This window comes from Notechis scutatus, chromosome 3 (genome assembly GCF_049901735.1).
Source record: "Notechis scutatus isolate UNSWTSFEM ecotype Mainland chromosome 3, rNotScu1.2, whole genome shotgun sequence".
Classification (NCBI taxonomy): Eukaryota; Metazoa; Chordata; class Lepidosauria; order Squamata; family Elapidae; genus Notechis; species Notechis scutatus.
This window is the reverse complement of record NC_142011.1, coordinates 174,002,566-174,016,041: the sequence shown is the minus strand read 5'-3', so window position 1 is coordinate 174,016,041 and position 13,476 is coordinate 174,002,566. Positions and strand designations below refer to the sequence as shown.

General features: G+C 33.8%; 1 protein-coding gene and 1 non-coding gene across 2 annotated transcripts in view; both read left to right on the top strand.

Moving 5' to 3' along the window:
• Nucleotides 1-10,572, top strand: part of VCPIP1 (valosin containing protein interacting protein 1) — a 13,157-nt gene extending 2,585 nt beyond the window's left edge. Inside the window, exons 1-3 of the mRNA XM_026691935.2 lie at nucleotides 1-340; nucleotides 4,793-4,879; nucleotides 5,836-10,572. The exon at nucleotides 1-340 is cut by the window's left edge and continues 2,585 nt beyond it. Coding sequence (XP_026547720.2) covers nucleotides 1-340; nucleotides 4,793-4,879; nucleotides 5,836-6,710 — 1,302 coding nt within the window. The 3' untranslated portion in view covers nucleotides 6,711-10,572. The remainder of the gene's footprint in view (nucleotides 341-4,792; nucleotides 4,880-5,835) is intronic.
• A 2,528-nt stretch (nucleotides 10,573-13,100) lies between these two features.
• On the top strand, nucleotides 13,101-13,193 carry TRNAY-GUA (transfer RNA tyrosine (anticodon GUA)). The gene is made up of 2 exons: nucleotides 13,101-13,137; nucleotides 13,158-13,193. It is a non-coding gene; the product is annotated as a tRNA-Tyr (tRNA).
• The last annotated feature ends 283 nt before the right edge of the window (nucleotides 13,194-13,476 follow it).

Genomic DNA, 13,476 nt, shown 5'->3' with positions numbered 1-13,476 from the left:
TTGAAATCCACTACAACATTTCTAGAATTGCAGGAAAGCATAGCTAGAGAATTTAATATTCCTCCACATTTGCAATGTATTCGCTTTGGCTTTCCTCCCAAGGAGCTGCTGCCACCTAAAGAAGGGCAAGAAAATGAACCTGTTCCTCTGCTACATGGAGATAGAATAACCATAGAGATTCTTAAAGGGAAGGAAGATAGTAACCAGGCTAGTTCAGTACATTCGGCTCATGTTGTGAAGCATGATGATATTGCTGTTACTAGCAGAATTTCTTCCAAGGAACTTCAAGAGCAAATAGACAAGGAAATGTACTCTTTGTGTCTTCTTGCAACATTTATGGGTAAGTCAATGCTAATCTCCTTCTTTATAAGTATAAAGTATAAGTATAAACATATTTGCACAGCTAGAAATGTACAGTGTCCAGATAAATTCTTTAGTAATAATAAAAACACTTCTGTCTTTTACCACACCGGTTACTATAAGTTAGGAGCATTTTAATATTAAGTAATGTGGCAATCCTGTATTGATTGAACTTATTGAAATAATTATTTTTAGAGAAGGACTGTGTCTTAATGAAACTTTGCAAAACTATTAGTTGCAAATTTAGATAAAAACCATTTTATTTCAGTTTTTTCTTGAATGCTTCTTATGAAGCACTGATCTAATGCTCATGTGAGGTGTTGAAGTGCTTTCTGATATATTCAGCACAAATTTTATCTCAGATTATTTAAAGTATAATAATGTATATTGTACATTGTTCATTGTACAACATGGGACATATTTATGGTTTATACTTTTTTATAGGGAATTAAACTCCATGGGGAATTAGTGTTCTTAAAATATGCATTTAAATCTGAAAATTGCTCTATATTCACAAAGTTGATGTATTAACATAAGTTATTTGTTATATTAAGCACTATCTGCTATTTGACCAAATCTACTAGAAATTATATTTTAGGAAACCTTTTCACTTAAATTAATGGTGATGCTAACAGATTAATGTTTTGCAGCTCTTATAACTGGTTGCAGGTTGTATGACATATAAGAAAGCTGGTTGATATATGTGTCTTAACCATTCTATTACTGCAATTAAAAAAAAGAACTTTGGATAATGTTAGAATGGCCTCAGGTTTGTAGAAAACTCCAAGAATGTACTTCCTTTTATAGTACTCCCCTTGTGATACTGTTTGTGTTTTGAAATTTGAAATGAATTTTCCAATCCAGGCAATATAAATAAAGCAGTGCAACTTTTTTAAAAAAAGTGAAACTTCATTGTGTAATCTTATGAATTGAAAGCTTAATTGAAAGCTGTCTTGTATGAGAAGAACAATTTTATTCTTTCAAATAAAATCATATTTTCAATTATCTGGATTACTGAGAATCTCCAGAGACATATTTTCAATAAAAATTCAATCCTTTTCCTGGAATCATCTTTTCTCTTGAATAAAAAGTTGAAAAGATGTAAGGAAGAGAAAGTTGCTTGCTTGCTTGCTTGCTTCCTTCCTTCCTTCCTTCCTATAGCTGTCCATCTCAGCCAATGACTGTGGGAGGCTTACAATTCAAAAAATATATTACAGTTAAAAATACTAAAAACTTTTTAAAACAATAAAAACACTAAAAACACTCAGATTAAATATATATAGGACAAATATACCTGGCCAGTAAGCAATACAGCCTGGAAATGAGGTCCTTAACATATTCATTACCCCAGACAGGGGAACATAGCCAGGTTTGAGTGTCTTACAAAAGTTTAATACGGTTGGGACCATTCTAAAGGGGCACTGCAGAAAAAGCTTATCTTCCCAGCTGATACTCTTTGGCTGATGGGATCTGTAGCATGCCCATTCTGCTGGATCTAACTGGATGGGTAAAGGCCCTTGGAAAAAGATTATCCCTCAGGTATCCTTCCTTATTCTAAATATCTAATCTTTCTTCCTTATCCTAATGTCTCTAAATGGATAAGTGAGAAACAAAAAGTCTGAAAACTGGGTTAACATAAATTGCAATGCTTTGATATATGACAGAAAAAATGGACAGAGGAAGATAAATAAGTGTGCAACTAATATATGTGTGGCTGTATGCATGTGACTATGTATGAAAAAGAATGAACTATGATAGTCTTTTTCCAACTGGTTTATTTCTGTCAGAATTGGAAATCTTTATTTATTTATTTATTTATTTAATTACCTATGTTGGGTCTAACGCATCTGAAGGTATCAGACTGGTGTATGTTATACTGAATTATCTATTTTGGAGTGACCTGACTCAAATATTACAAATCATAGCATAAGTAAATGCCTTGTACAAAACTCAATTTTGTATGCTCTCTCTATTCTTTATTTATGAGAAGGACTTATTATTCTTATTATTCATTATTCAAACTAACAACATTGATCAATTACATCTAAATTTTGGATTATTAAAATTGGATTATTACAAATCGTGTTATCAAACCATTATTTAGTTTAGTTTCAAGTAATGCTAATTTATTAAAGTTTGGACAAAACAGAAAATGGTTCAAAAGCAGAAACTGTCTCCTTGTATGCATCAACTAAGAAAAAGGCAAGAGAGATTTTCTTAAAGTGGAATATAATTGTGCCACAGAAATGGTAAGGCATGCCCTTGATCTGGTTTTCACTCCAGATTGGATTGGGAATATCCTAGTAATGGAAGGGATTACTGTGACCTTTTTATCAAGGGTTATTTCCTGGATTAATCATAAGTATCTCCTCTTACAAATGTGAAAATGTTTCATATGTATCTGAAAAATAATATAAGAGGTCATCTTAGATCGAGGCTGAATGGAATATAGAGACAGGAAAATAACTTCTGTTTAATATTTTTGGAGGAATGAGAGGATTGTTTCAAATTCAGAATCATATCCCTTTCAAGTACATATGGTATTACAATGGTTCATCTCCAGATGTTTATACATTCTGACAGATTTCTTGAATTGCCTGACATTGTAGGAGGGGAGTCTATAGTTAGTCCTTCATAAGCTGTGGAAGCTTATGCTTTTTAATAAAACTTGTTAGTGATTTGCCATTCTCTTCTGGGATGTTTCTTGATTTCCTTATCTAACCTGTAGCTCTAGTACAGTGGTCACCAACCGATGGGCTGCAGCCCACTGGTGGGCCGTGAGAAAATTTTGGTGGGCTGCAGAGAAATCTCACCCCCAGAGTACCCCCCAAAGTAATTAATCCAGGCTGTGCAGAAACACAAGGCTGCACTGCCCACATGGCCCGTGGGAACCCTCCCTGCCCACTCACTACTTACCCGGCAAACTTGCCTGCTAAATTGCTATTTTTCCTTTTTCCGACCATCTGTTCTTCTGTGCTGGGAGATTTAGATTAGCTAGGAAGCAGGAAATGGTTGGATTTCTTGCTTTCTAGCTAGTCTTTAGATCTTCTGCTCTCCTTTTAAGCACAGCCGAACTGGACTGAAGGTTTGCTTGCAAGCAAATTCAGTGCAGACTCACGGCAAGCAAATTTGAGAGACTGAGCTAGCCGATGGCAGATAGATAGATCACTGAATGATTCTGTGAGCAACTCAATCTGCCTGCTTTGCCTGATTTGGGGTAAAAGTTGCTCTTTTTTATTAAAAAAAATCAATATTCACATGGTGTGTTGTGAGTTAATTTTGTGAGTTTGCTTGCAAGCAAATTTTATGTGACAGACTGAGCTAGCCAATGGCAGATAGATCTCTGAATGAATCTGTGATTCTGTAAGCAACTCAATCTGCCTGCCTGCTTTGCCTGATTTTGGGTAAAAGTTGCTCTTTTTTTAAATAAAAAATTCAATATTTATATAAATATAATATTTACATACAAGCCATGCCCAGCCAGTCACATGACCACCAAGCCACACCCACAAATTAGGCCACGCCCACGGAACCAGTTAGTGGTCCCTGGGATCTAAAATTATGAGTTTGGTTGTCCCTGAAGTCCAAAAGGTTGGCGACCCCTGCTCTAGTAGACAAAGTGAACTATTTTCTGCTGATCTGCTAACTTTGAGACAGACACATAAGCACTTCAAGGTAATCTCTTAACGTACAAAAGATACTTCTGATAGAATTTCTGGTCTTGTTACAGATGCCTTCTGGGCATGCCTGGAAGGCTGCTGAAATAGCTGTACTGAACCTTCAGTAGGATATAGCAGCCATGATCCTTCAAGAAGTGGCACTATGGTTGCAGTCCTAGTGTGCATATAGAGTGTTGGGATTTGCAAAGTTCACTGATAGAGAATGGAGTGTTCTGCAGAACAACAGAACGTTCTGTCCTCTCTCTGAACCATGCTGAAATTTAGCTGGACTGTACTTCTGGATGATGTTTGACAAGCCTGGGCAGTTTGCAACTAAATAAAAAAATTGCAATAAAATCAAAAGGAGACAGGTGAAACAGACCAGATGGGATGAAGTAAAAGGTCTTATTTTCCTTGCCAAATGCCTCAGTGAAGAACTAGGTTTCAGACTTGTTCTGAAGAACAACAGAGTAGAGTCCATCCAGATCTCAGAGGAAACACCAAGAGGGCATGTGCCTAATCAAGATATTTAGAAGTGGAATTCTTTACATATCTGCATCATGCATTAATTTGAAATATTTATATCTTCCTTCTTGCAGGGTTTTCAAAGGAACTTGCCGTTAAAATACAGTGTAAGACACGATTTCTAGTGTCACTTTTTTTTTTATAAAGAATTAAGAGGGCACATCATCCTGATTTTTAGAAAACATGGTATAACTGAAAAATTTATCTGTGTTCTGTTTCTTGAACTAATTTTTATTTTGTATTCACAGGGGAAGATGTTTGGTCTTATGCAAAGGGGCTTCCTCATTTGTTCCAGCAGGGTGGTGTATTCTACAATATAATGAAGAAAACAATGGGTATACTTTCTAATTTTATGTTAATGTATCTTTTCCACCATGCTGTACTTTATATATTTAACACTTTGGTGTTGACTACCTTAGACTGATATGTCTAATTATCTGTATGCTGAAGTTCTTGATCTAGAACTAAAATCTGAAAAATGAATTCAAGTCAAGAACTGAAAAGGACATTGTGATAGAATTAAAATGGAAGATAAATGTATTGTAAAACTTAAGGATCTGAAAACTTGATGTGCTGATATGATTTGGTAATAGGATTCACCTGTCTGTCACTTCTGCTATTGCTAAGGTGAGACAGACATATGTCTCTATAATGGCATATAATGTGCAAGATGGCATAAGCTGCAAGATAATATTGTCTGCTTTCCTTAGCCATATTGGTTCCCATCCCATAAATATATTTGCCCCCCAATTTTATAAGGGAAGAACAGGAACTGAATTTGGTGCTAGAGCTGGATTTCCCCGATACTTTCCTCCCTCATGACTTTCCGACTTTCTTTTCTACTGCTCAGAAAAAATGAATGAAGAATCCATTTTAGATGTTTTATTTTTATAATCTTCACCTTTATTTAATGGACAGAATTTAATTAAAATTTTCTATTTTCAATATTGCATATTGTTATTGTCTATCACACATTCTTCACTGAAGTTTAGACTATCATTGTGTTCTTTCTGAAAAAGTAAATACCACTAGGAAAAAGATAAAACAGTATTTAACTCAAGTATATATTTTTATATAGTCTTGTTATGGCTATACAAAATTTCCCGGTCAATGAACATTAAAAAGCAAAATCCACATGCACATTTCACTGGGGCATTGAATCTTATTTAGCCAGTCTTCTTTTTCATTTTGTATGTTTTGAATGTATTTGGGGTATATAAATAATACTTTTTTATATTTCACGATTTTATAAGCTTTCTTAAAAGTCATTGCATTTTTCTTACTCTTGCAGGTCTGGCTGATGGTGAACACTGTACTTTTCCACACTTGCCAGGCAAGACCTTTGTATACAATGCAACAGAAGATAGATTGGAACTTTGTGTGGATGCTGCTGGTCATTTCCCTGTAGGTTCTGATGTGGAAGACTTGGTTAAAGAGGCACTAAATCAAGTACGAGCAGAGGCTTCTTCAAGAAGCAGGGAAGCAAGTCCTTCACATGGATTGCTAAAATTAGGTAGCGGTGGAGTAGTTAAAAAGAAATCGGAGCAACTCCACAATGTAACTGCATTTCAAGGAAAAGGCCATTCTCTAGGCAGTGGAGCCAGTAGCCAGCAGCTTCATCCAAAAGTTAGGGAAACCCCACTTGGAAGAAAGCAAAACACAGGTACAGATTTCAGTATCAATTCTGCTAAATTGGACCCTTCCATGTACACAGGTGATTCGGGAAATAGTGAACTTATACGGATAGCTCCTGGAGTAGGAACAATGAGAGATAGTAGACAACTTGATCCTAATTTAATTGAGGCACAGCGGAAAAAATTGCAGGAAATGGTTTCTTCAATTCAAGCATCAATGGATAGACATCTGCGAGATCAAAATACAGAGCAATTGGCAACCAACGATTTTTCTCAAAGGAAATTAGAGGCAACAAGTTCATCAGTTAAAACAAAGAGCCCTCAAATGAGTTTAACTGAATCATTTACTTTATCAAGTGGCAGTGGTCATTTGAATACAGAAATAACTGATAGTAACATGTCAAATGCATTGGCAGCAACATTCTCCACAAGATCAAAAGCCCAAAAAGGAAATTCTGTTGAAGAGGCTGAAGAGATGGATAGCCAAGATGGAGAAATCACTAATACAACTGAGCCAATGGATCATTCATGAAAAGTTTATCAACAATATCAACAATAGATTACTGTGCAAATGTAGTTTGTTGGCTGGACCACATTAATTTAGTCATTGAATCTTGTATGTTTCAAAGATTATATGTTACTCATTGCATGATAGTAAGTGTGTGATAGACAGTAACTTTTATTTTGACATTCTGCTGCCAGGTTGGCTCTCATTACCTGTATATTAGTTATTAGAACAAGCACTGAGGAAAAAAAATCTGCTGTAGTTGTTTTAATTCCATTAAAGTCTTAATCCTCCAGCCCTTATGAAACCATTAAGATATTTTTTCAGTTTGATATGTGAAAATAAAACCTGACAATGCACTTGTTTGTCAGATACTGGTCCATATTTCATTAAACAACATTTGCTTATACTTAACATTTGAAATCAAATTTATATCTGTTAGATAACTCAAAATGCTGAAGTACATTTACTGATAGTTCTTTAAAATTGTAAAGGAAGATATGGAAGGTCGTATATAAGAAACATAAAATAAAGATGTCTGAGCTATAATTCCTTGCTTTATTGGCAAGTGGTAGTATGTTTTGTTTTGAGTTGCTAAAGTGCTATATTATGTTTTTACATAATCAAAGTCAATAAAATGCAAGCATTTTAAGAACAGAATAATAAGAATTTGATTCAGGAATATTTTACAAGTAGGCGTTGATTATTTGTGATCCCTATTAATGCTTCCTATGTTGGATTAATCAAATTTAACAGAACTTTCATCACGGGTTTCTCAGTGAATTAATAACTCCTTTTAAATTTCTTAAGCCTAGGACATAAAGCTTTTATTGTATACACCACTTTAATTAAACTGGATCCACTTTAAGCAGCATGTTCACCAGATCTACTTTTTAAGAAAGAGACACTTTTTGCTTCAGTAAAAGCAGAGGTTTATGTTGATACTAATGTTGCACTTTTTGCCTCTTTGCATATTTCTATTTATGTGCATTATTACTACTACATCTGATAAAAATAAACTTGAAAGGGTGAAAGACAATATAGAAAAGTATAGGAAATAAATCTTAAGTTCATAGTTATTGAATCCAGTGCTTGGGCACATATGACTTTTTTCTGTCTATAAGTTTATAATATAAATGTTTGTACTCTTAAAGTATGTTTAAACTTTTTGCAGTTACAATCACACAAAATTACTAAGGAATGCTATGATTAAATACCCTCAAGAAGGGAAGGCTTATTTTTTTATGTGGGAAAGTTACTTAGAGATACAGTTGCCTCAGTTCACCTGAATATCTTATCCATTCATATACCATTTGTCTTTTATCATAAAATCCTCAAGATTTTATCTTCTATTGCACTATTTGTGTAGAAAGCCTTCAAACCACACTTTCATGAATGGGTATTTTAAAATATATAATTTTGCTCTTCAAGAACTAAAATATGTTAATATACAGTTTTAAAATTGATCAGGCCATACCGAATAAGATGCCTGTATAATCAGAAAACAACTACAAACTGCTAGCAAATACACAGCCAAGTAGCTATGACACCAAGAAACCAGTTGTGCATTCATAAGGGATTCATAGAGTGACAAGAATTTCTGTCATAGGCTAAGTCCATAATGAATTTCAAAACTAGCACGTAACGAGAATAAGCTGGCTGATATAAACAAGAAAGCAACACTTTTTCTGAGCAACAGGACATCAACATTGGATGCCCTTTAAAAAAAAATCTGGCTTCTGTCATATAATGCTTGGAGTTATGGTGCTAGGGCTGTTGTGAAGAAAATACTTTTTGGCAATGTTAGCGTTTCCATAGAGCTTACATTTCTAGGACTCTGAATAAAAACAATGGCTATTTTTTATTGATTTGGATATAAATTGTTAAAATGGCTTGACAGTTTAGTCACTTTTGGTAATGAAGAAATAGAATAATGATTCTAGGGAATAAACAGAATGCGATCAGTATCATTTACTGAAACTTCATGTATGAATAGAATAAGTTATGAAGCTGAAGAGGTACAATTAGCTTTTTAATTTTAATCTGCTTGGTTTGACTAAGTTAAATATCCTTTCCATAGAAACTTTTCTTTAGGGAATACTCTTATTTTTTTTCTAGGCAGAGAATACATTCTTCATTTTTGTATCTTTTCCTTTGTGTGACGACAAATTTTTGAAGCGCCCAATTTTAAAAAATTAACTATTAAAGACTTAGGAGCTATGTGAATTTTTCTGCTGCATCTGTAAATGCTTGGTAAACATTACATATTAAGGTTTAATATTACAACTGTGCACACAAAGTGTAGGCTGATCCTTATCAAAGTTAATGAGACTAAGGTGCGCAAATATATGCTCAAAACCATTGACTAATAGCATCTTGTTGCAGCTAAACTGCTGAATTTCAGTAAGCTTAAGTTCATATAACTTGCAGTAGTATTGCCTGTTTCATAATTTAATCAAATACAAAAATTAATGGAGAAAAATGTTGGATCTGGCAAAAGAAATAGTAATGATGTCTGAACTGAATTTCCTTAAGAAATAAGTAGCATAACTATAACTGTATCACAATTTTCTTGAAGGGAATGGTATCCAGTTTGATAATTGGAAGATCATGACTTTTTTGAAGTCAGACTGCAGTTCCTTTCAGGTTAAACAAATTTGTTATTAAATAGCAAACCAATTTTCTCTGTAAATAATATAAATATTAGTACAACAGAAGCTTGGCAGTATTCAGTGTACTGGTTTACTAAGAGAATAGCCTCTGTGTTACCAGATGAAAAAATGCAAATAAAAATAAAATACATTTTAGAAATTGCTGGCATTAAGGCATTTTGCAGGTTTTAATTTAGATGTAAATGTATTTTATGATACATTATATCCCCCTGTTACAGTTCTGTATTTAATGGAAACTTAAACATAGACCATGTGCAATTAAAAATAATATCCTATGTGCTGGACTATCTCTTCCTTAACTTTCGAAGATTTGTACCTCATTATTTACAAGAGAAAAAAAAGTAACAAAAGATTCTGATTTAAAAAAATACAAAGTATTTCTTATGTTCTATTTTTCTTCTGCAACTTTAAAAAAAAATTCTAGTCGGTTGAAAATAACAGTATGTTATATGAAATAAGATATAGGATTTCCTGAGGTATGCTTTCTATTCACTGTTCTAGTAAAAAACACAGAGCATTGTTATACTTTCATTCTTTTTGAAGATCAAAGTGACTATTTTTTTCCATCAGAAAAGAATTTAATTATGATACAGCAAAGTGTTTTGATGATTGTTCCTCCATATTCAGCTCAGTGTACAACACATAAGATCTCAATCTATACTGGTTTTTCTTTTAGATAATTTTGATATGCTGGTTGTTAGAACTTCATCAGTAGCCTGATAGCTGGACTTGTGTATTCAAAAATATTTCTTCCAATAATTTTATTGATATCTCATAGTCTTTTATATTTTAAGATGCTGCATTTAAAATTCTTTGTCAGAATTCTTGCTTTGCCCCCATGATTGTAGCAAAATATTGAACTGTAACTGATATTTTTAGATTTTATTTTATTCAGGATTATTGCCAGAAAAGAGTGCACTTTTGGAAGTAATTGGATTTCTAAAAAAATGTATATTAAGCATTAACACTGTATATATTTAGGATATCTTTTAAAATTGCAAGTGCTTTACATATTGAATTAAACTAGAGTAGTAATGATACCATGTTCACAATGCTGGCCATTCAGCACATTTGAATTTTATTTGTGATTGCTGTACTAATTTTTTTTTAATTTGTAATGTAATAATAGTGTATTATAACAGTGTATTATATTACATTTTACTGTACAGTATTTTGAATTTTCTTTGATTGCAATATTAAAAATCGAAGCCAAACAATTTTTTCCTAGTCCTTGTATCAAGTTACTGTTACTGAGGTGATTATTATAGGTCAACTTTCCATGTCTTTCATCAAGGCAAATTTCTTTGTATAGGGGAATGGGAGTAATAATGCCAGTGGCATCCCTTTGTTAAATAGAACTGCATCTCTTTCAAACTTTACACCTAAGTAGCTGTTCAGCTGTTTCTATGTTTCAGAATGCCAGTTATTTAGGGACGTTTTAATTTGGAAATTTGTTAATTGGACAATACAATCACATGTATTATTTTAAATTCATATACATTATAGATTGGAGAGCATAGAAGTATACATAAAGAAGTTGGGTGGATTAGAATAACTATTCAGAAACAATGGGCCTGTGGATTTGTTCATAGATGTATATCCTGCTTTTCTTTTTTGAACTTGGAGAAATGTATCTAAAGAACTTCTAGATTATCTCCACCCATAGAATACTTGGCTGATCTTAAATTTAACTACCTTCAGTAATAATGATATACTGAGTACCTCATCCTGCATATGAAGAATATGGAAGAGACATTATAGGCTCTTGACCTAAGGGGCTATTTATCATTGTATAACATCTTATTAGTGAAAATTGGGGGTGGAAAGTTTTTTTTTTAATACTACTTTTAAAAATTTTATTTTTTTTAGTATGTCCTAAGTACAAAGAAATAAAAATATACATACAGTTAGTTCTCGACTTAACCATTCATTTAGCAATCCTTCAAAGTTACGAAAGCACTGAAAAAAGTCACTTCTGTGTGGTCCTTGCACTTAATGACCATCACAGTGTCCCAACATTAAAACTGGGGCAATTGACATGTATTTATGATGTTTGCAGTGTCCAGGGGTCATATGGTCACTATTTGTGATCTCAGCTGACTTCCAACAAGCAAAGTTAATGGGGAAAACTGGACTCAATGTGTGATTCACTTAACTGCAGTGATTTGCTTAACTGGGAAAAAAGGTAAACTTGACTCACTTAACTGCCTTGCTTAACAACAGAAATTCTCATCCCACTTCTGGTTAGTCAAGGACTATCTCCTTATAATTGATACTGTTATACATATTAGTTTAGTTTACTTTATTGTCATTGCGTCTCGTACAACGAAATCAAACACCATCTTCAGTGCACATCATGACGACCATGAAAATAAACACAAACACACATCCTTCACCCTTCACACATTGAACCGGAAACCCCGGTTAGAGAAATACATATTATTTGGTGGAAGATGTACTCAGTGGTTAATTTTATTTCACATATGTATAGCAGATGCTTTCTTTGAAGAATAATGTATTTGTAAGTGGTATTATACTGCAATATTAAAATACTTAATTAGCTTTCAAATCTAATTTCAGACATAGAAAGACATTAGTGTCATTAGGCTAGCAAATTAAAATACTGTATATCTTGGCCTATCAAGCAAATGAAGGAACTGCTAACTTTTCTATTTTGGAAGCAAAGGTAAATATCAAATAATATTCAATATATATATATCAATTATGTGTAGCCACTTCACAAAGATTTTTTTTCTAACAATTTCTTTGTAGACACCAAGGCCATCACCTAGTGAGTGTGTAAAAGATCCTTTACTGTACTCAACATTGTATATATGTTGACTTTGGCATCACTGACATACTTCCTTAAAAAAGAAAAGCATACCAGCAAAGTGGATAACACTGATCTAGTTAGAGATCTCATCTCCCCCTTTGCCTCAAAATTGATGTAACAATCCTGCTTGGTGAACCTAATTCTTAACCAACGTTTTTTACAATGTACATAAAATTGTAGATTTACTGTCATGTATAGGAAGATATTTTTAAAACTCAGAAAAATGTATATTTTAAAAAAAGCTATGCTCCGTATTAGAAATATTGCAACTGCTCAATCACATCTCAACGATAACCGGGTTTCTAAATATAGGTTTAGAAAAAGCAATAATTTTCAACTGGTGAATTTTCTTCTTCTTCTTTAGATAGTATGCAGTGTATGTCAATTGTCTTTATTTGTTCCTAAATAACAACGAAAACCAGACATAGGGTTTTTTATTCGAAAAGACTCCTTTTGTTTTATATATCTACTTTTAGAAAGACAAGAAAACGGGTCTTCTTTAAAATGTATATTATGGATCTGGGAATTGTGCCACACAGTTTTGAAACAAATAGCCAAATCGACTGCTTTATCTGAGGTTGCTTTGTTTTGCCCCCAGTCTTGAGCGCGAAAAGGGTGAACTAAGCCAGGGATATTTATTTCAGCGTTATATGCCAAGATTTAGGGTGGTACGCTCGCTGGAAAGCAAATCTCGTCGCGTTCAATGGTTGATCAGCGTTAAGTTGGAATTGAAAAGTTGAAAACATTATAGGGTCGATACATACTTATCGTCCGGAACTATATTTTCAGGTACCACAGAATGGGGATTAAAGATAAAGCTGTATCCGTGGCCTTATTTTAAAACTTTACCCTCAACGTCATTATTGGCAACGCACATCTGTATGCCAGGCATTAAGAGGCACATTCCAGACCCCTTCGATAGCTCAGCTGGTAGAGCGGAGGACTGTAGAGGCGGAATGTCGCACGGGAATCCTTAGGTCGCTGGTTCGATTCCGGCTCGAAGGAGGCTTGCTTTTCTTTCCATTTGTCGGATTTTTAAACTTGTTTCAGATTGGTAAAACTTTTGTATCCTCCCTGATAAAAATTAGCGTTTATTGAGAAAGCATACTTTAAAATTGAGCGGTTCTGCTTGTACAGCCAACAAGAGGCCAATCCGAAAATAAGCCGAAAATGTGCCTCACCTTTTTCTTTTGAAACTGTGTGGAAAAAAAAGAAAAAAGAAAAATAGCACATTCGCTAACGCAATATGCTGCCCGCTGGAAACAGGTGAGAACTCTCGTTTTCTCTA